Below are 22,745 nucleotides of genomic sequence, written 5' to 3'. Positions count from 1 at the left end.
ACTTACGTTCTGATTGCTTTCCTGAGTGGGACACAAAGGTGTTTGAGCAAGTATTGTGGTAATTTTGTGTTACCCAAAGGCTATCTAAAGTATGCTACTCTGTGGTCACTGTTTGTGATGTGTACTAACAGGTGCTGACAGACGAATTGTGCTTTTTTATACAGGCATACCTCAGATAGTGTGAGTTTTGTTCCAGACTATTCCAATCAAGCCAGTTGTAATCTTTTTGCTGGTGGAGGGTCTTGCCTTCAATTTGTTAAAAATGCAGCATCTGTGAAGTGCAGTAAAGCAAAGTGTAACAAAACGAGGTATGCCCCGATTCACGCTCTCTGTATCCTAACTCCCACCTCCCTCTTGCCCTCCAGCAACATGGCATTTTTACTTGTTAGCAACTTTTAGGAGTAGTTTTCAAAATTTGGGTGTGCCCATGGAAATAAGTCCCTCATGTGGTTGTCATCAGCCAGGTGAAAAAGACTGAGCACCTTGTATTTGGTAGAAAGATCTCTGGATGGGTGGGAAATGAGAAAGCTTGCCCTGGTTCACCTCACCCCGCCCTCTTTCTTCTGAGGCTCTTTCCCAGGCTCCTCCCGCACTGCACCCCCATATTTTATCACTCTGCTATTCTGTCATCAGTCCTGCTTTCCCATAGTAGGCTCTCTTTTGCCAGGCAACCTCTTCTCTTATAGTTTTAATCATTTTAAAAACTGCTAAATGTTTTTTTCTAGCCTGGGCTCTATTCTGAATTCCAGACATATTTAAAATTGTTTTCTTGATACCTCCACTGGATCTTTATAGGCACCTCACACTGAATCCCTGAGCTCCAGTCCGGCAAAGCTGTGAGCCACTGTGGCAGGGGCATTATTGTGTTCAAATTCAAGGGCAAGGATTATCTTATACTTTTTACCTCCCTAGCATCTAGAACAAAGCCCTGATTTAGGAGGGCAGTTATTTTCCATTGCTGTTGCTTCCATAGTGGAAGGGGCATGTGCACTTCACTCGAAAGGGGGAAAGGATGGCAGCAACATTTTCTCCTTTCTTTGTGATTGATGAAATTGGGAGAAGGAATCAGGCATACTCAGTTATTTCTGGGGTCTCTCTGCTTTTTAGATTTGCCTAGGCTGAGCAGCATGAGTATGTTCTGGTCTGCTTATATTTCTATCTGTATGATAAGCATGAAGGGCCTAAGTTTAAGATTTAGCAGTGTTGGTTTGGATTATGACAAGCAAGTATCTATTGGTGATTTAAATCCCAGTGTACTTCGGAGGCTTTTTCAGAGGTGAGTGCTGATGTATACAAAAACTAAGAAAATATAACAAGAATTAATAAAACACCTGTGATTTATTGATTTCTAAGTGTCAGGTGGTCCATACATTTTATATGCATCATTTCGTTTTTTCTTGATGACAACTCTGGAGTAGATATTTCTATTTGACAGATGAAGAAACGGAGGCATAGAGATGTTAAGGAACATATTTGAGGTTAATCACATACAGTTAATTAGTGATGGAATTGGATTTTAAATCCAGGTCTTTCAGTTAAACTTTTCCTGAAACTCTTTATCATCTATGTTCTATGTACACAGCTACTGGGAAAAACAAACAAACCCTGGTAATACCTTGAAAAAAGCGGTGAGTAATTTTTACGTTGTAAAGGAAAATGAAGAATCCCATTTAGGTTTCTTTCAGCTGACGTTTTTTGGACCTTAATTTTTGAATTATAAATCTGCTTACTCTATTTTGTACTTAGGCTGTGCACATTAACTCAGTCTCTGATTTACTAAGTAATTCTTGAATAATTTTGTGGTTGAAATTGTTTTACGTAAGTTGTCACATGCTTTTAAGAGTAAGAAAGAGAAAAGTGGCCATGGCAGCTGGAAGCTGCCAAGCCTTTGGTGTTGCTAGGTGCTGGCCTGAGACAACTGCTTCGGCCTGGTGTTCTTTGGAAGATAAACAGTAGCACAGAATATCAACATCAGATGGGCCTGCTTTGTGTCCATGATGGATCAAGAGAAAAACAACACTACTCCATGTTGTGTCCAAACAGACAAAACATGAATGTTGTCCAAGCCACAAAATGCCAAACATCCCCTTTAATATGAGTGACTGCTGCCTCCACCAGTTACAGCTTTAGCCTCACCCTGTAGATCAGATTTTACTAAACTGTCCAATCATAGAAGTACCCTCACTTCCTGGTAGCATTCAGCCCTGAGCAAAGCTCCACCTCCTCCGAATCACCTGACACAAACACAAATCCTGTAAGTTCTTTCCAACACCCTGTTACTAAAATACTCCAGAGTTCCCCTGGTGGGCATCAAGGATGCATCTCTTGATGCTGTGAGTAATAAACCCATCTAGTTGAACTATGGTACTGTTCCTGGTGGTCTTTGTCTGGGGGGCATTGCCAGGAGAAAGCTTGGTGGTATCTTTGACTCTTCAGTTTAATAGAATATATTCTAATCAGATTAGGTAGTAGAACAAAGTTAGAAATGATTAAACATAAACTTATATCCGATAAATCTCATGGTTTAGCTTTGGCATATATTAACTCACTACCATTGTTTAAAAGTGTGTTTTATTATGGTTACTGTTGTGTAAAATCAGTTCTAGAATTTCTAATTGATGCTAAATTATTGTAGTAAAGGGAAATTGAAGTATCCATAAATTCAAGAGGAGACGTCTTTCAAAGTCTGGTTAAACAACCAAATGAACATGTTAAATTAATAATTGTTAACAGAATTATGTGAAGGCGTTAGACAGTTCAGAGTGGAAGAGACTTGTTACTAACTTTTGTTGGTTTGGAATATATTTTGCTAAAGCCACAGTTTAAAATCAGTGTTCTTTATGGAAGTAAATAGAATGAAGTTCATATTATATACCAGATTCAACTATTATCTTTCAAATAGTTAACTCGTAAATAAACATTTCTAATGTGGTCCACTTCCTGGAATTTGAGTCTTGAACTTTCCATCTGCTGGAAATTTCCGTTAGCTTGTCTTACTAGCTCCGAGTTAGCATATCTAAACCAAACCTTTCCAAACCTACCAGCTTCTTCTAACATTTCTGCTCAGGATTCCCAATTTTACTAGGATGTGAAATTTTGGTCACCAGTGGCTCCTTTCTTGCCACATATCCAATTCGTCACTAAGTTTCATGGATTTTTGAAAAATGTATTTTTAAAAAAGTTCTCTGAGGAAAGGATAGTCTTTTCCAAAAAATGGTGCTGGAATAACTATCCACACTGAACCTTGATGACCCTTACCTTATGCCATTTGCAAAATTTAACTTGAAATGCATCTTAGACTTAGACATAAGAGAGAGAACTATAAAACTTCTAAAAGAAAACATAGAAGAAAATATTTGTGATCTTGGGCTAGGCAAGAATTTCTTCCATATGACACAAAAAGCATGAATGATTAAAAATTGATGAAAAATGGATAAATTGGACTTCATAAAAATGAAAAACTTTTGCTCTTAAGAACACATCGTCATGCAGATGTTTATAGCAGCTTTATTTATAATTACCAAAACCTGGAAACAACCAAGATGTCCTTCAGTAGGTGAAGGAATGGATAAATAAACTGTGTTCCATCCAGACAATGGAATATTATTCAGCACCGAAAAGAAATGAGTTATCAAGCTATGAAAAGACAATGAAAAGCCTTAGTAATGCAAAGAAGCCAACACTGTATGATAACAACTATATGACATTTTGGAAAAGGCAAAAAACTATGGAGACAGTGAGAAGAGCAGTGGTTGCTAGGGGTTAGAGGGGAGGTGAGGATAAATAAGTGGAGCATAGGGGACTTTTAGGGAAGTGAAACTACTTTGTGTGATTCTACAATGGATACATGTCATTATACATATGTCTAAACCCACAGAATATCATCTTATGTAAACTGTGGACTTTTGGGTGATAATGATCTGTCTATTTGGGTTCGTTGATTGTAGCAAATGTACCACTCTGAGGGGAAGGTTGATGGCGGGGGAGTCTGAGCAGGGAGTATATGGTTAATCTGTACCTTCCCTTCAGTTTTGCTGTGAACTTAAAACTGCTCTAAAAAATAAAGTCTTAAAAAAGAAGACATTATCAGGAAAATGTAAAAAAACAAACCATAGCCTGGGAGAAAATATCTACAAATCATGCTTGATAAAGGACTTGTATCTACTATGTATATGTAAAAAAATCTTACAGCTCAATAATAAATGGGAAGATGATTTGAAGACATTTTGCCAACGGTTACATACTGGGGGTGCCAAAAAAAATGTATACAAATGGACTTTTTGGTCAGTGTTGGTCAAGCAGTGGTTAGCCATCATCAGAAGTGTCTGAACGCAGATGGTAACCACCTTGAGCACCTCTTGTAATTGCAGAAGTCAAATGGGACTAGTATTCATCTTTTGGTATCAGTATGAATTGAGTATTACAATTTTAATATAGTTTTCCTTTCTTAGAATGTGTATACATTTTTTTGGCCCCCTCTACAGACGACAAGCACATGAAAAGATGCTCCACATCATAGTCACTAGAGAAATGCAAGGGAAAGCCACAGTGAGACACTACTTCACACCCAACAGAATGACTCAGCTCAGAAGACCAAATAACCAAGCATTGGTGAGGATGTGTAGAAATTGCAACCCTCACTTGAGGGTTTATCCATTTTTCATCAGTTTTTAATCAATGGTTTGTGCTTTTTGTGTCTTATGTAAGAAATTTTTGCCTAGGCCAGGATCACAAATATTTTTTCTATGTTTCCTATTAGAAGCTGTATAATTTTCTCTCTTACATCTAAACCTATGATCTGTTTTGAGTTAATTTTTGCAACACTGCTGGTTGGAATGTAAATGGTACAGCCACTTTACACTTGAAATAGCTTAGCAGTTCCTCAGAATGTTAAACGTAGTTACAGAAGACTCAGCAGTTCCACTCCTAGGTATATATCAAAAAGAATTGAAAACATATGTCCACACAAAAACCTGTATACGAATGTTCATAGCAGAATTATTCATATAAATAGGCAAAAATGATAACAACCCAAACGTCCAGAAATGGGTGAATAGATAAACAAAATGTGGTATTTCCCTACAATGGAATACTACTTAGCAATAAAAAAACTACTTATTGATAGATGCAACTACAGGGATGAATCTCAGAAACATTACGTTAAGTGAAAGAAGCCAGACACAAAAGACTACATACTGTTTGACTTATTTAATAAAATTTCCAGATTAGGTAAAACTATGGAGACAGAAAACAGATTGATGGTTGCCTGAGTCGGGGGTGTTGGGAGTGAGGACTGACTACAACAGGGCATGAGAATTTTTGGGGTGATGGAAACTGTTCACGAAATGGGTGAATTTTATGGTATGTAAGTTATTCCTCAATAAAAACAACAGCTCATAGGTTTAAAAACAATTCCAGGGCTTACTGAAAACAGGAATTTGTGAATTCAGACTGATAAGCCAGTAAATACGGATGAAGGAAGGGGTCTTAGAATAAAATGGTTAAGTGCTCACTGGTAAATAAATATGCAGGAAGTGGTGGACTTGGAAAATTAGCATTTTGCAGCCATCTAGAATCAAAGAGTGGATTAGTTAAGAATCACCTATTGATGCTAAATCTCAGACATTGTGATCAGGAGCAGGATATTTGCATGGTCTGAAAATATCTCCTCACAGACCGCTTACTAGTTGCAAGGGAACAGTAGTGCAGAAATGAGACAACATCTTGACCAGGTGATCAGAACTATCATCACTAATAAAGGGCACGTGGACATTGTGTGTCTCTGATTGTTGACACTGAGAAGGACACATCCCATCTAAGTATTTCTCCTGGGAATGCGTAACCTGAATTTAATCATGGAGAAACTTCAGGCAAACCTTAAATGAAGACTATTCTATGAAAAAAGGTGGAGGGTGGCGGTGAGTGGGCTGTATTAAAAAACAACGGTGTCGTACAAGTGGAAGGCTGTGGAAATGTTCCAAATGAAAGAAGGCTAAAGAACCTTTTCCTGTGGGAGCCACCAGGTTGAGAGGAGCGTGGCTGTCTCCTGTCCCCACCATGGCGTGTATTCGTTACCTGACATCAGTATACTCTGAAAAGGGTGAGTCATCTGGCAAAAATGTTGCTTTGCCTGCTCTGTTCAAGGCTCCCATTCTACAGATATTGTGAACCCTGTTCACACCAACTCGCACGAGAACAATAGACGGCCCTGTGCTGTCAGTGGGTTAGCAGGTCATCAAGCCAGGGCTGAGACGTGGGTCCTGGCAGAGCTGTGGCTTGAATTCCCAGAGTTCAGGCCAGGGTGCTTTTGGCCAAATGTGTCGTGGGGGCCACATGTTTGCACCAACCCAAACCTGGCGCCGTGGACTCCTCAGAGTGAACACAACACAGAAGCGATATGACACCTGCTCTGCCCTGGTGGCCTCGGCCTTACCAGCGCTGGTCGTGTCTGTCCATCATATTGAGCAAGTTCCTGAACTTCTTTGGTGGTTGAAGATACAGTTGAAGCTGAAGAAGACCAAGGAGGCTGATTTGCTTCTTAAGAAGCTTAAGGCCTGGAATGATATCAAAAAAGTCTATGCCTCTCAGCGAATGAGAGCGGCAAGGGCAGAATGAGAAACTGTCATCATATCCAGTGCAGGGGACCTTGCGTCATCTATAAGGAGGACAACGACATCATCAAAGCCTTCGTAAACATCCCTGGAACTACTCTGCTTAATCTAAGCAAACTGAACATTCTGAACCTTGCTCCTGGTGGGCACGTGGGCCGTGTCTGCCTTCAGACCAAAAGTGCTTTCTGCAAGTTAGAAGGTCTGTATGGCACTCGGCGTAAAGCTGCCTCCTTGCAGAGTAGCTGCAACCTTCCCACACACAACATGCTCACTACAGACCTGAGCAGAATCTTGAAAAGCCCGGAGCTCCAAAGAGCCCCCCGAGCACCACGCAGGAAGATTCGTTGCAGATTCTTGAAGAAGAATCCACTGAAAAACCTGAGAATCACGTTGAATCTAAACCCACATGGAAAGACCATGTGCCGGGACGCCAGTCTTCACCAGGCAGCTCTGGGTGGATAAAGCAGCAGCAGCAGCAGCAGCGTGAGAAGCCAAAGCCGATGAGAAGGGGGTTCCAGGCAAGAGGCCAGCAGCTGGGAAGAAAGGAAAGAAGGCTGGTGATGTTCTGAAGCAGAATGAGTCTTTGGTGGGAAAAAGGCTGTAGCTCCCAAGAAACCAGCAGCTGAGAAGCCTGCAGAAAAGAAACCACCACAGAAGAAAAGCCTGAGGCATAAACTTAAATTTGTTTTTCTGTAAAAGTCTAGTCACTTTGCACAGCTAATTTTGAATAAAAATCTGATCAAAGAAACATGGGGGAAAAAAGGCTAAAGACACATAATAAAATGCAGTACCTAACCTAGAATGGATCCTGAACTGGAGAGAGAAAAATATGTTATAAAGGACAGTATTAGGTCAGGTGACAACACTGGAACATGGAGAGTAGATTAAAAAATCAGTGTTACTGAAGTTGATAATTGTATTGAAGTTATATAAGAGAATAATAATCTAGTTCTTAATTCACACTGAAACGTTTAGGGGTAAAGGGCCATGATATATGTAATTTACCCTTCTGAATAATTTTAGAGAAAGTTGTGTGTATAAAGAGAGAACTTGCGTGAATACCATAAGAAAGAATAAGTGATGCAAAATCTTAACTGGGGAATAGGTAAAAAGTATACAGCTGTTCTTTGTATTATTCTTATCGTAACTTTTTTGTAAGTTCAAAATTACCTTCAAATAGTTTTAAAAAACTTTTAAAAAGGTGCTTTGGCTTAAGGTTCAAAGTTATTTTTTTTGGGGGGGGGCGGTGTGTGGGGGTTGGAGGGATGTTGGTGGCTGGTTCCTATTTATTTCTTTTTCGATATTTTAAAGTATGTTACAGGTTTTTTGGAGGGAGTTGGGAGAGAAAGCAGGCAGACATTTCACTCAATCTTGTTTGAAGGTCTCAATTTGATAAATGAGATTGAATACTAAATGTCGACTAAGCCTGCATGTTAATAATTAGTCTAAAATACTCTTATATAGATATATAGCTGTGCTCATTGAGGTGGGTTTTTTGTTTTTTCTAGTATCTGCAAAATGGCTCATAATTTGGATGAATTTATTGAAGAGCAAAAAGCCAAATTGGCCAAAGATAAGGCAGAATTGGAAAGAGATCCACCATACATGGAAATGAAGGTAAAGTTAATCATTTTCTTCCAACAAAATTTCGTTAAAATTGTGTCTGAAGATTCGTCCCGTGTAAATGCAAAACAGCCTCTTCAGGTGAGAAGCCTGTTTCACGCTTTAGTTTGCCTGTGCTGGCATTCTGCCTCTGAGAGCCTGACTCTGGACAAGATTTCAGTGATTCTGCAGGCAGTTTTTCTTCTGTGGAGTTTTATCTCACAGTTTCTCCTCTTTAATTAGAGTTTTAGTTAGTACTTTATGTGGTTCATAAAATGATTAGGAGACGAGCCTTAGTACAAGGGACTTTCCGAATAGAAACAGAATAGATATAAAAGCAAGTTCTTATATTCTGTGTGGAAAAGTTCAATTTTTTAATGAATCATTATTTAAATTTTTGTTTGAAATCTACAAAAGTGAATTTACTAGAGTAGTTTCTTTTGTACACTTGTTTTTCAGAATATAAATTTATTAAAATGTTTCTCAAAGCAGTGTCTGGAAAAGCTTTCTTAAACTTTTCTGGTTTTGGTGAAAGAGTGATTCATCTACTTGGCAAATATTTATTGAGACTGCTAAGTACTGTGCTAGGCTCTGAGAATATAGCACTGATCTAGACAGAAGTCACCCCTACTTTCATGGCTCAGTTTATGTAATGAGATACAGGATGAGGATTAATCTGTGCCATATGGTCCGTTATAATGACAGTAACCATATATATTGGTTTGCCCAAGACAGTCCTGGTTTACCTGTTGTCCCAGTGTCTCATCTGGTTTAGCATCTGTCCTGGACAAAGATATCCTGGTTAAGATGATAAATAACATGGGCGCCCCAATATAAAGGGACTTCCATAGCTAACATTTATTGTGTGCTAAATATGGATGAGGCATAGTCTTAGGGGGTTCCTATGACATTGCAAATGAATCTGTGAGATAAGTACTGTTATTATTGTCGTTTTCCAAGTGAGTAAACTGTGGCATGGCGAAGTCGCATTACCTAAGTGCGACTAAAGTGATGGAGTTAGTAGGACGAGGCTTTGATCCCTGGCAACCTAAATCCTAAATCCAGTGCTTGTTCTCTTAACCACCATACTCGGTTGTCTTCCTTCCACGATACCTGCCATGTACAAGGAGTGTGCCAAGGGCTTTACATGTATTATCTCATTTAATCATAATATCTCTGGCAAGTAGATGGAATTTTTTGTTTCACAGATCAAGAAAGAAAGTGAGGCTTACAGGGGTGAAGTAATTTGTCCAGAGACACACACTGGTGGGTCAGGGTTGGAACCTTCATGCGTCCAGTTTCAAAGTCCACGCTCTTCACCACTCTCCAGTACTTAGAACTAGCTTACAGTGTAGAACTTGCAAAGAGTTATTACATTGCTTTAAATACGGCTGTGTTCTAATTTCTAATATTAAATAGTACATAAACAGTAATCTTTAAGTCTTTAAGTTCAAGTAGTTCAAGTATCACCCGCTCAGTGAGGCCTTGTGGTCTCTCCCCCATTGTTTTTGGGCCTCCTTAGCTGCTGTATATTTTCCATAGCCCCTCTCTATCACTCTCTACATATTACATAAATTGCATGTTATGTTTATGGTTTCCACAATAGTTTATAAGCTCCATGATGGCAGAGATTCTTGTATGTTTTTTTTACTCATGTATTTCCAGTGCCAGGGATAGTGCCTGGTAGAAGCTCAGTGAATATTTGTTGATGAGTGAATGAACTCAATATTAGAACAATTATTATAGTATTAAATACCTTTGGTTAATTCCTCAAACCTTACACGTAAATTTCTTCTATGACATTCTGTGTAATTTTGTCAAGTTGTTTAATAAAAGTACTGAGATAAAGTGTATATTTTATAGATGTTTTTCCCTCCCCTGCTTTTGTAAATATTATGTCTCTTTCAGGGAAAGCCATCAGAGAAGCTTTCTGAAAACAGTAAAATATTAATTTCCATGGCGAAGGAAAACATACCACCCAACAGTCAACAGGCAAAGGGCTCCTTAGGTATGTCATTAATGTGCTGAATTGATTTTAAGATATTCTTAGCAGGCTGTTGTGAAAGAGTGTTGTCTTGTCAGAAAAAAATAGGTATTTTTGGAATCCTGGTAACTTTCCTTTCTAGAATCTTACATATAATGGTATGGACTACATGTGAAATATGTGCTGAGAGCCTTGTACTGATTTTAAATGTTATTGCCTTGGTTATGATTTAAGGAAATTATAACAGTAAGTATGTATAACATAACTGAAAATTGAAAAATTTAAATGGAGAGTGTGTGTGTGTGTGTGTGTGTGTGTGTGTGTGTGTGTAGGGGGGAGAGAGGGAGAAAGAAAGTGTGGTAATTGTGGAATAAAAATGGTGGACTTGGTTTTATTTAAAAATCAAAGACATGCTTAATGAACACAATGTTATTTGGTGAAAGACCATTTTAATTCTGATAACTATATTGGACTTGTAAAGAAGTTAATACTGCAGCTATACTGATACTATGACTATGGTTTGATAGGAAAACATTTGGAAACTTTTTACCACACTTTGGCTTATTGGTAGGTATACATTCTTAGTATATGTGCTGCCGAAGCAAGCACGGTAGGTATACATTCTTTTAAAAGAAAATGTATGAATTTTTAAAAAGTGAATTATTGATGGTTGAAACTTTTTCACATAAAGGAAGTCAGATGTGATAAGTTCATTAGGTAAAGCATTCGTTCTCATGTGGACTGTTTTTCACTCCTAAATTGTTAGCTGCGTTGCATTTGTATGTCACTGGGTACAAGGAGAAACTGGCTAAGAGACTGAATAGTTAGTGGGCTCTTTTTCTCTACTAGAAAAACAGCTGAAGGTGGACATCGTACTTTTAGTATCGGATATATAGATAACACTTTCAATTCTGTTTCTCTTACAAGTTATTGGCTGATATACAGCTTTGGTGAGCTTAAGAATTATACATATTTTGGTTAAGTTCCTTAATCTCTAAGGCCCTCAGTTTCTTTCCCTGAACCATAAAGAAGTTGGATTATCTTTTAATCCTAAATTTTGATGAATCAAACATTTGATTATTTCAAGACATAGTATTTTAAAAGTTTAGTGGTAGGTTCTCTCGAGCACTAAGGTCAGTCAGAATTACTTTGAAATTCTGCGATTACAAGTTGCTTTGGACTGTGGTTCTTGGGCCTTTGCGACCTGACACAAGTTATTTAAGCTCTTTGTTTCTTCATCTTAAAAATGGCATCTACCTTAAAAGGTTATTGTGGCAATAACTGAATACATATGAAAAGATGACTGGCACGTAATTGGTGCACGATATAAATTTCTCAACCTCTTTTACATCTTTTTAAAAGTAGGTTTTTGATTTTTGAGAATTGCATTAAGAGTTATTCTTTGATTACTGCATTCACAAATGATGGAGAATTTAAAGTCGAACGTACAGACGGTGACCTCTGCCTGTTCCTTAATTGGTACCCCTGTCTTGGGCCCTCTTTTTCATTTCATATGTTCCTTGAGTGACCTCACCCGCTTACCGGGCTCTATTAACCATCAGTGTATTCGTGACTCCCATTCCGAATTTCTTTTATGATCTCCAGACCCAATTATCTCACTTCCTACTGGACATCTATACTTGAATGTCATGACCTCAGAATCGATATCTGCAAAATTGACTTTATTCCTTTCAAACTTTTGGTGCTCCAGTGAGCTGGCTGTCATCCTTGACTCCTCTCGTCCCTTGATAGCCCATTGCACGTAATTACACAAGTCCAGCGGATTCTAATGCCTAAACCTCAAATAAATTTACTTTTCCCCAAGTGCACAGACATTATTTTATGTAGGTCTCCATTGTCTCATGTAGATTTGTTTTCTAGTGTTCTTTTGTTCTACGGTCTACTTTCTCTACTAAGTCTCGGCACTGCCATTAGTATCCTTCCACGAAACAAAACTGATCACGTTAGTCTCTGCTTCAAATCCTTGAAGGGCTTCTGGTTTCCTGTGTGATCACTTTACACTTTTATCACTTTTATGAGATTGTATTGGCCATTCCTGCCTTGTGCTCCTATGGCGTCGGTACTCCCCTTGAAAAATAGTTTTGAACTTGAGCTCTCTGTTGGATCGCAATGGCATGCCAGCTTGCCTGACGTTGTGTTATTTATTGCTTACCTACCACAGTGCCTGGCTCGTCGGTGCTTAAAAAACATATTTCAAATGAATGAATGAAGGTCCTCATTGCAAAAAGAAACAATTCTCTTGGGTGTATAGAATTTAATTTTCATGGAATGTTTCTTTTATTGCCAAGTGAAGCAATAATTATTTTTGATGCACACTGGATCTTATTAAAGAATAATATATAATTTAACTAATTTTATACCTCTAATCGATATTCAGTTACTGACTTCTTGCCTGAATAATTGTGGCCCTAAAATAAGGCCAATTATATAATTTTTGATATTAAGAAAAATGTAAAATGACTTGGCAATAGAGAGTTTACTTAGGTGATCTCACCTAGCAATTATAAAACAAACTGATGATAAAGGTCAAGTTTGGAAGTTATATGTTGAATTAAAGCTGTGACACCATACTTTAATGAGTAATTAAACCTTGTAGCTATCAATAATATATAAATCGGCAATATTCATTTTAGCCAATGAAAGCAACCTATTCTTGATAGCTCATAGTACAACTATCGTGTAACACTACATTTTTATGATTTTGTAAATTCATTTGTTTGATACTGACGGTATGGATAATGCTTATCCATGTGGCTCATTTTCCACCATTTATACCTCTTACAGAAGGATTTGAGGGGCATTACAATGACTTCTGACACCAGTAGCCCAGAGTTGGTCCAAACTTCACAGGTTGAGGGCACAGTCCTCCACCAGACTTTTCTGACCTCAGACACCAGCTGCAAGGTCAGGGGTCCATAGGCCATCCTCACTTCCAACTAGCTCACTGCAAATATGGGGGTTTCCACTATCTCCTCAAGTTCGATAAGTCACTAAAATGACTCAGAACTCCGGAAAATGCTATACTTATTATTACAGTTTTATTATAGCAACGGGATACAAATCAGAACCAACCACAGGGAGAGACACACATGGCACAGTCTGGGAGGGTCCAAACATGAAGCTCTGTCAGCCTCAGTGGTACGTCACCCTCTGGCATATCAATGTGTGACAATATACAGACTATTGCCAACTGGGATGCTCATCTGAGCTTTGGTGTCCAGAGTTTTTACTAGGGTTTCCTTGTGTAAGCACGACTGATTGAATCATTCCCTGCAGGGCTCAATGCCCAGACTCCCTATTTTCCCCCTGATGTCAGGCTGATGTCAGATGGCTCTAAGGTCCACCATCTAGTCACGTGGTTGGTCCTTCTTGTGTGACCAGTCCTCATCTATGTCATCTCTTTAGCATAAATTATCTAGGGGTTCACCACGGGTCACCTCATTAGTGTAAACTGTCAGGTATGGTCGTAGGGACCTGCCATGAATAACAAAGACGCTCCCATCACTTGGAAAAGTCCAAGGATTTAAAGTTACCCCCCAGGGATCAGAGACAAAGGCTAGCCAAATTCTTTATTATACCCAGCATATACGTGGTTTAGTCCATATAAAATCATGAAATGATGTCCTTGGTAAGGAGTTTATTCAGATTGAATAAAATTATGAGTCAGCTGAAAATGATCTCTAAAAAGCGAATGACATTGTCTATCTCCTTAAGCCATAATAGGCATATTTGTGATTTTTGTTGTTGTTGTTAAACAAGTCTTTGACTTTTTTTACTAACTCATTTTCGTGTTTAATAACCATTACTGTTGAGAAGTGCTCCCATTAATTTTTTTAAATTTAGGTCTATTATATCTCAGATCATCTCCTCATCCTTTCTCTTCCTTAGATAAGTTGAGCATTTTTTTCCCTTGGAGAAGTTGAGCATTATCCCTTTGATTTTGATACTTTACAACCTGGAAGACATTTTTAATAGATGAAATAATGCAGCCAGTACTTTCAGCATTTTTTCCATATGCACATATATTTCGACTCAACTGCTTTTGAAATGTAGTTTCTGACTCAATGACGAGGAAGAGATTACTGCCCTATTTGAAGGTATTTTTTGTTTTGTGTTTTTCATTTAAGAAATGAAGAAAAAACATGCACACAGCGAAACAGTTATAAAGTACAGAAGTATATATAGCATGAAATTTTGTGATCCTCTGAAAAGGAAAAACTCAGCAGTTTTTTTGTTTCTTATGCAGGGAGAAACCTTCTTCTTCCCTAGAACATCTTTCTTTCCTGTGTGTCTCCTTCACTTTTATGTAAAACACTTCTGACACTCTGGTCACCACATATGTGGAGGTTTCCCCTCACAACAACAAGCAATTCTCGGACACCATCTGGGTGTCCTACAATTCAAATAAATTCTGGCACTGTCTACCCGAGACAGCATCAGGTCCCACAGGTTACGGCTTCAGTCCTACAAGACTACCGACTCTTTCTTAAGACACCAGTCGCAAGCTTAGGTTATCACCTGTGCTTCTGACCAACCGGCTAAAGATTGGAGGTCCGTCCCAATAACCCTCTCCATGGGTTCAATTAATTTGCTGGAGCAGCTCACGTATCTCAGGAAAATGGTTCATTTATATTTACTGGTTTATTGTAAATGGATGTGATAAAGGATATAAATGTACATCCATATGGAAGAGCTGCATAGGGTGAGGTATGCGGGACGGGGTGGAGCTTTCCAGGCCCTCTCCTGGCACCACTCTACCTCTGCGTGCTCACCAACCTGGAACCTGTCTGAACCCTGCACTTTGGGCATTTTGTGGAGGCTTCATCACCTAGGCATGATGGATCATTATCCATTTGCAGCCCTTCTCACTTCTCAAGAGAATGGGAGGTGGGGCCGACAATCCCAAGCTTCTAATCATGGCTTCATCTTTCCAGTGACCGGCTCTCATCCAGGATCCCATCCAGAGTCACCTCATTGGAACAAAAGATGTTCCTAGTTCTCTTTTTAGTTAAAAAAAAACTTTTAAAATTACAATTGACATACAACATTATATTAGTTTCAGTGTGAAACACGATATTTAGACATTTATGTAACTTACGAAGCGATCACCCTGAGAAGTTTAGTACCCATCTGACACTATATGTAGTTATTAGAATATAATTGACTTTATTCCCTATGCCATGCTTTACATACCTGTGACTATTTTGTAACTGCCAATTTGTACTTAATCCCTTCGCCTTTTCCACCCATCCCCTTAACCCCTCTCCCATCTGGCAACCGTCAGTTTGTTCTCTGATCTGTGAGTTTGTTTCTGTTGTATTTATTTATTTTGTTGTTTAGATTACACATATAAGTAAAATTATATGGTATTTGTCTTTCTCTGACTTATCTCACTTAGCATGATACCCTCTAGGTCCATCCATGTGGTTGCAAATGGCAAGGTTTCATTTTTTTTTTTGGCTGAGTAACATTCTGTTGTGTATATGTACCAGGTCTTTATCCATTCATCTGTTGATGGACATGTAGGTTGCTTCCATATCTTGGCTACTGTAAATAATGCTGCAGTGAACATAGGGATACATATATCTCTTTGAATTAATGTTTTGGATTTCTTTGGATAAATCCCCAGAAGTGGAATTGCTGGGTCACAGGGTAGTTCTATTTGTTGAGGAACCTCCATAGTGTTTTCCACAGTAGCTGTACCAGTTTACAATCCCAGCAGCAGTGCACCAGGGTTCCCTTTCTGTGTATCATTGATTGATGATAGCCATTCTTCAGGTGTGAGGTGCTATCTCGTTGAGGTTTGGTTTGCATTTTCCTGATGATTAGTGATGTTGAGCATCTTTTCATATATCTGTTGGCCATCTCTATGTCCTCTTCGGACAAATGTCTATTCAGGTCCTCTGCCCATTTTTAAATTGGATTGTTTTGGTTTTTTTTGGTATTAAGTGGTATGAGTTCCTTATATATTTTCGATATTAACCCCTTATCAGATATATCATTGACAAATACCTTTCCCATTCAGTAAGTTGTCTTTTCATTTTGTTGATGATTTCAATGTGCGAAAACTTTTTAGTTTGATGTACCCATCTGTCTAGTTTTCCCAATACCATTTATTGAAAAGACTGTCATTACCCTATTGTATATACTTGCCTCCTTTGTCATAGATTAATTGACTATAAAGGCATAAGTTTATTTCTGTCCTCTCTATTCTGTTTCATTGATCTGTGTGTTGTGTGTCTTTTTTATGCCAGATCATGCTGTTTTGATTAGTATAGCCTTGCAGTATAGTTCGATATCAAGCAGCGTGATACTTCCAACTTTGTTCTTTCTCAAGATTGCCTTGGCTGCTTGGGATCTTTTGTGGTTCCATAAAAATATTAGGATTATTTGTTGTAGATCTGGGAAAAATGTCATTGATATTTTAATAGGGATGGCATCGAATCTGTAGATTGCTTTGGGTAGTATGGACATTTGAACGATGCTAATTCTTCCTATCCATGAGCATGGTATGTGCTTCCATTTATTTATATCTTCTTCAATTTCTTTCTTCAGTGTCTTACAGTTTTCCAAGTATAGGTCTTTTATCTCTTTTGTTAAATTTATTCATAGATATTTTATTCTTTTTGATGCAATTGTAAATTGGATTGTTTTCTTAATTTCTTTTTCTGATAGTTCATTATTCGTGTATAAAAATACAATGGATTTCTGAATATTAATTTTGTATATCGTGACTTTACTGAATTCATTTATTAGTTCTAATAGTTTTTTTGTGTGTGTGTGGAATCTTTACGGTTCTCTCCATATAGTATCACATCATCTGCAAATAGTGACAGTTTTACTTCTGCCTTTCCAATTCAAATGCCTTTATTTCTTTTTCTTGTTTGATTACTCTGGCCAGGACTTCTAATACTACATTGAATAGAAGTGGTAAAAGCGGACATCTTTGTCTTGTTCCTGATCTTAGAGAAAAGGCTTTCAGCTTTTCACCATTGAGTATGATTCTACCTGTGGGCTTGTCATATGTAACCTTTATTATGTTGAGGTATGTTCCCTCTATCCCCAATTTCCTAAGAGTTTGTTTTTTTTTAATCATAAATGGATGTTGGATTTTGTCGAATGCTTTTTCTGCATCTGTTGATATTATATGATTTTTATGCTTCAGTTGTTTATGTGGTGCTTGTATCATATTACTTGATTTGCAGATATTGAATCAATCTTGCATCCCAGGAAAAAAATCCCACTTGATCATGGTGTATGATCTTTTTAAAGGAGTACTGAATTTAGTTTGCCAATATTTTGTTCCAGATTTTTACATCGGTGTTTATCTAGGACACTGGCCTATAATTTTCTTTTTTTTGTAGTGTCTTTGTCTGGTTCTAGGACTGGGGGAATGCTGGCCTTGTAAAATGAGTTTGGGAGCCTTCCTTCCTCTTCAATTTTTTGGAATAGTTTGAGAAGGGTAGGTATTATTTCTTCCTTGAATGTCTGGTAAAACTCACCTGTGAAGCCATCTGGTCCAGGGATTCTGTTTATTAGGAGTTTTTTGATTACTGTTTGATTTCATTAGTAGTTATCAGTCTGTTCAGATTTTCTGTTTTTTTACGATTCAGTCTTGGAAGATAGTATGTTGCTAGGAATTTTTCCATTTCTTCCAAGTCATCCAATTTGTTGGCATTTAATAGTTTGTAGTATTTCCTTATAATCCTTTGTTATTTCTGGGGTGTCAGTTGTCACTTCTCTTTCGTTTCTGATTTTATGTGGGCCCTCTCTCTTTTTTTGATGAGCCTGGCTAAAGGTTTATCAATTTTTTAAATCTTTTCATTGATCTTTTCTGTACTTATTTTAGACTCTATTTTGTTTATTTTTTCTTTGATCTTTATGATTTTCTTAATTTCTATTTACTTTGGGCTTTGTTTATTCTTTTGTAGTTCCTTTAGGTATAAGGTTAGATTTTTATTTGAGATTTTCCTTGTTTCTTGATATAGGCTGGTAGGTATAAATTTCTCTCTTAGAACTGCTTTGGTTGTGTCCCATAAATCTTTTTTGGGTCACTGTGTTTTCATTTTCATTTGTCTCAAAGTATTTTTTGATTTCTTCCTTGATCTCATTATTAAGCCATTCTTTGTTTAGTAGCATGTTGCTTAGCCTCCATGTGTTTGTGTGTTTTTCAGTTTTCAGTAATTGATTTCTAGTGTCATACCATTGTGATTGGAGAAGATGCTTGATATTTCAGTTTTCTTAAGTTTAGTGAGACTTTTTTTTTTGTGTCCTAACATGTGGTCTATTCTGGAAAATGTTCTATATGTATTTGAAAAGAATGTATAGTCTCCTGCTTTTGACTGAATTGTCCAAAAAATATCAAGTCCATCAGGTTAATGTGTCATTTAAGGCCACTGTTTCCTCATTGACTTTCTGTCTGGATGATATATCCATTGATATCAGTGAGATGTTAAAGTCCCCTACTATGATGTATTACCATCGACTTCTCCCCTTTATGTCCATCAATATTTGCTTTATATATATAGGTGCTCCTACCTTGGCTACATAGATGTTTACAAGAGTTGTATCCTTTTGTTGGAGTGATCCTTTTATCATTATGGAATGTCCTTCTTTGTCTCTTGTTATCACCCTCGTTTTAAAGTCGATTTTATCTGTTAGTATGGCTATCCCAGCCATTTTTCATTTTCATTTGCATGAAATATCTTTTTCCATCCCTTTACTTTCAGTCTGTGTGTGTCTTTCCATCTGAAGTGGGTCTCTTTTAGGCAGTGTATGAGTATGTATTGGTCTTTTCTTTTCTATTAATTCAGCCACCGTATAGCTTTGATTGCAGAATTTAATCCTTTTGCATTTAAAGTAATTATTGATAGGTATGTAGTTATTACCTTTTATTGTTTTCTGATTGTGTTTGTAGTTATTTTCTATTCCTTTCTTATTCTCTTGCGTGTTGATGACTTTTTATAGTGTCTTGTTTGGATTCCTTTCTCTTTATTTCTTGTGTATCTTTTGTAGATTTTTGCTTTGTCGTTACCATGAAACCTATATACCATCCTATATACCAAACTATGTTTATAGCAACCTATTTTAAGTTGATGGTTGCTTAAGTTAGAATACATTCTAAAAGCAGTGCAATTTTTGCTCACCCTTTTTATGTCTATATTTTTGTCATTTTTTTTAACTTCGTGTGTGTGTGTGTGTATGCATGCATTCCTTGATTTATTTAGTAATTACACATGATCTTCCTACTTTGCCTTTTAACCTTTGTACTAACTTTATAGTTTGTTGATTCACTGCTTGTACTAAGTGTTTGCATTTGTCAGTGAGCATTTTTTTTTTCTTTCCTGTTTTCTTTTTCACATTTTTGATCATGTCTTTTCTACTTAAAGAAGTTCCTTTAACATTTCTTGTGTACTGGTTTAGTGGTGATGAACTCCTTAGCTTACTCTTTTCTTCAAATCTCTTTATGTCTCTCCTTTGATTCTAAATGGTAGCCTTGCTGGGTAATCTTGGTTGTGGGTCCTTGCTTTTCATCACTTTTAGTGTTTTCTACCATTCCCTCCTGGCCTGCAAAGTTTCTGTTGAGAAATCAGCTGACAGTCTTATGGGAGTTCCCTTTAGGTAACTCACAGGTTTTTTCTTGCTACTTTTAAGTTTCTCTTTTGTTTTTTAACCTTTGACATTTTAATTATGATATGTCTTGGTGTGGGCCTCTTTGAGTTCTTCTTGTTTGGGAATCTCTGAGCTTCCTGGACTTGTATGTCTATTTCCTTCACCAGGTTAGGGAAGTTTTCTGTTATTGTTTCTTCAAATAGGTTTTCAATCGCTTGCTGTCTTTCTTCTCCTTCTGGTGCCCCTATGCTGCCTGTGACTCCAGCAGCCCTCCGTCTAACTGATTCAAACCCCATTGTTTTTCACAGTCAGATGTTACAGGGACTCCTTTTGGTGCCCTGGACTGGGAGCCAGCTGTGCGGCTGGGACCTCTTGCTCCTCAGGCGGGGACCTCCGCAGCCAAGATAACACTCCTGATTCTAAATGCCACACATGGGCACATGGGTGTGTGACGAGCCCATTTCAAGTTTCCTCCCCACCTACTTGTCTCATTGTGGCTTTTTAAAAAATATATCCTTACTTATAGGAGTCTGTTTAGCTTGTCTTCAGGTGGTTCTCAGTAATGGCTGTTTAGTAATTTAGTTATAATTTTGATGTGGTTGTGGGAGGAGGTAAGCACAGTGTTTTTCTATTTCGCCATCTTGACCAGCCTAGTGCTGTTATAACTTGGGAAATTACAAGGGTTTTAGTAGCTCTGTGCCAGGAACTAGGGGCAGAGATCTATCTATCTATCTATCTATCTATCTATCTATCTATCTATCTATCTATCTATCTATCATCTATCTATCTATCATCTATCTATCTATCATCTATCTATCTATCATCTATCTATCATCTATCTATCTATCATCTATCTATCTATCATCTATCTATCATCTATCTATCTATCATCTATCTATCTATCATCTATCTATCATCTATCTATCTATCATCTATCTATCTATCTATCTATCATCTATCTATCTATCTATCATCTATCTATCATCTATCTATCATCTATCTATCTATCATCTATCTATCATCTATCTATCTATCATCTATCTATCTATCTATCTATCTATCTATCTATCATCTATCATCTATCTATCTATCATCTATCTATCTATCATCTATCTATCATCTATCTATCTATCATCTATCTATCTATCATCTATCTATCATCTATCTATCTATCATCTATCTATCATCTATCTATCTATCATCTATCTATCTATCTATCTATCTATCATCTATCTATCTATCTATCTATCTATCTATCTATCTATCTATATTTTCTATTATCTCATACCATCCCAGTCCTGTCCTTCAGTCTCTCTTGTTAAAGCAGTTTCTTGTACATTTTCTTGAGTAGACCTTGTACCCATGGATATAGCCCTCTCTTCTTTTTCTATATATGGTAGCATACGAGGTGTGATCGAAAAATATGGTGAACGTTTACATTAAATAATTTATTATAGTAAAAGACACATTGCCATTAATCCATCTCAAAATACTCCCCTTCGCTTCAAACACACGTATCCCATCATTCTTGCCACTTTCTGAAGGAGTTCTGGAAGTCCTCTTTTGTGTCTTTCTTTCATCCTCCATCAATGACAACTCGCTGTGTCACACATCACTTCTGGTACAGCAATTTCTATCAAATAAAAACATTACAGGGTGTCCTCATCTACCTTATTCACTGGATCTGGCACCGTGCAACTACTGGCTCTTCCCCAAAGTCAAAATGACCATGAAAGGAAAATATTTTGAATCAATTCAGGACATCGAGGCAGCCACAACAGCACAACTAAAGACACTCACAAAAGAGGACTTCCAGAACGGCTTCAGAAAGTGGCAAGAACGATGGGATGAGTGTGTTCAAAGCAACGTGGAAGTGTTTTGAGGGCGCTGATGGCAATGTGTCTTTTACTGTAATAAAGCTTTTTATTTAAACATTCACTGTAGGTTTTGATCATACCTTGTAGACCCTGTTCTGCATTTGAAAATACTACTTTCGTGATTTAAATTACAGGGACATGACCATGACCTCTTGAGATGGAAAACAACCTAATGCATTTATTGCCAGACCTGGAACAGTTACTGTGTTGCTAAGGTTTCTGCTACAGATGCAAGAAAGTAGTGTGCCTGCCTTTTCTGTCTGATTATGGCAGCCAAGATTGAATGGGGTATACAGAAGATTAAAATGGGAACAGGGGAAAACATGGAGAGAGAAGTTTTGCAACTCATGAATAATGTTGTAATAAACAGTTAAGAGCCTGTTTTATTCCAAAAAAGAATCTAAAATGTGAGTTGAAAAAAAAAAAAAGTCAACCTAGACCTGGTATAAAACCTTATCCCTGGCTGAAAGGAAAATTCACTGTGTACCAAACTGATTGGTACTTGCAGTAGGTTATAGAAGGAGTCAAGTAGCAAGCACTTAGTATGTTCTACTGAAATTATTTGCTTGCTTGTTTATGGACTAGGTGCTGTACCGTTGGGCAAGGGCTTACACTTCTTTATACATTATTAACAACAGGCCTGGGACTGCCTGTCCTTAGAAAGGCCTGCTTCAAAGCTGGCCCTGGGCTAGTATCTGGAAGCTAGCTGAGTAAATGGTTTTCCGCACTGCTATAAAACTTTTCCCTAAGGGATTAGTGTGGCTCGTTGTGCAGCAACCATGTGGTTTATACAGGACACGTGCTTCCCTTTTGGGGAACCTGTGTACATGCTAGGCAGAGGGTACCTGTATGACCAGCGTCCAGTGACAGCCTTGGGCACTGAGTCTCTGATGAGCTTCCCGGGGAGGCAGCACTTCACGTGTGTTGTCACAACTTGTTGGAGGAATTGAGCACATCCTGTGTGATATGAGCACGTCCAGTGGGTGATTTGTAACAATAGCTTTATAGCTGAAGTTTGAGTACAATGTTCTCCTCAAT

General features: G+C 37.8%; 1 protein-coding gene and 1 pseudogene across 10 annotated transcripts in view; both read left to right on the top strand.

Moving 5' to 3' along the window:
* The window catches only part of CSPP1 (centrosome and spindle pole associated protein 1), a 107,288-nt gene that overhangs the window by 1,434 nt on the left and 83,109 nt on the right, over window positions 1-22,745 (top strand). For 9 of the 10 annotated variants that reach the window (XM_088799388.1, XM_088799384.1, XM_088799391.1 and 6 more), the window contains exons 2-3: window positions 8,120-8,228; window positions 10,122-10,221. In XM_088799388.1, coding sequence (XP_088655514.1) covers window positions 8,130-8,228; window positions 10,122-10,221 — 199 coding nt within the window. In that variant the 5' untranslated portion in view covers window positions 8,120-8,129. Of the gene's footprint in view, window positions 1-4,510; window positions 4,612-8,119; window positions 8,229-10,121; window positions 10,222-22,745 lie in introns of those variants that run through there. The other variant, XM_088799382.1, reaches the window with a different exon arrangement.
* LOC141568594 (large ribosomal subunit protein uL4 pseudogene) lies at window positions 4,987-7,343 on the top strand (annotated as a pseudogene).

The sequence above is a fragment of the Rhinolophus sinicus genome, chromosome 7 (genome assembly GCF_057876585.1).
Source record: "Rhinolophus sinicus isolate RSI-liver-muscle chromosome 7, RSI-T2T, whole genome shotgun sequence".
Classification (NCBI taxonomy): Eukaryota; Metazoa; Chordata; class Mammalia; order Chiroptera; family Rhinolophidae; genus Rhinolophus; species Rhinolophus sinicus.
The sequence above is the reverse complement of the archived record's forward strand: the minus strand, read 5'-3'. Positions and strand labels throughout refer to the sequence as shown.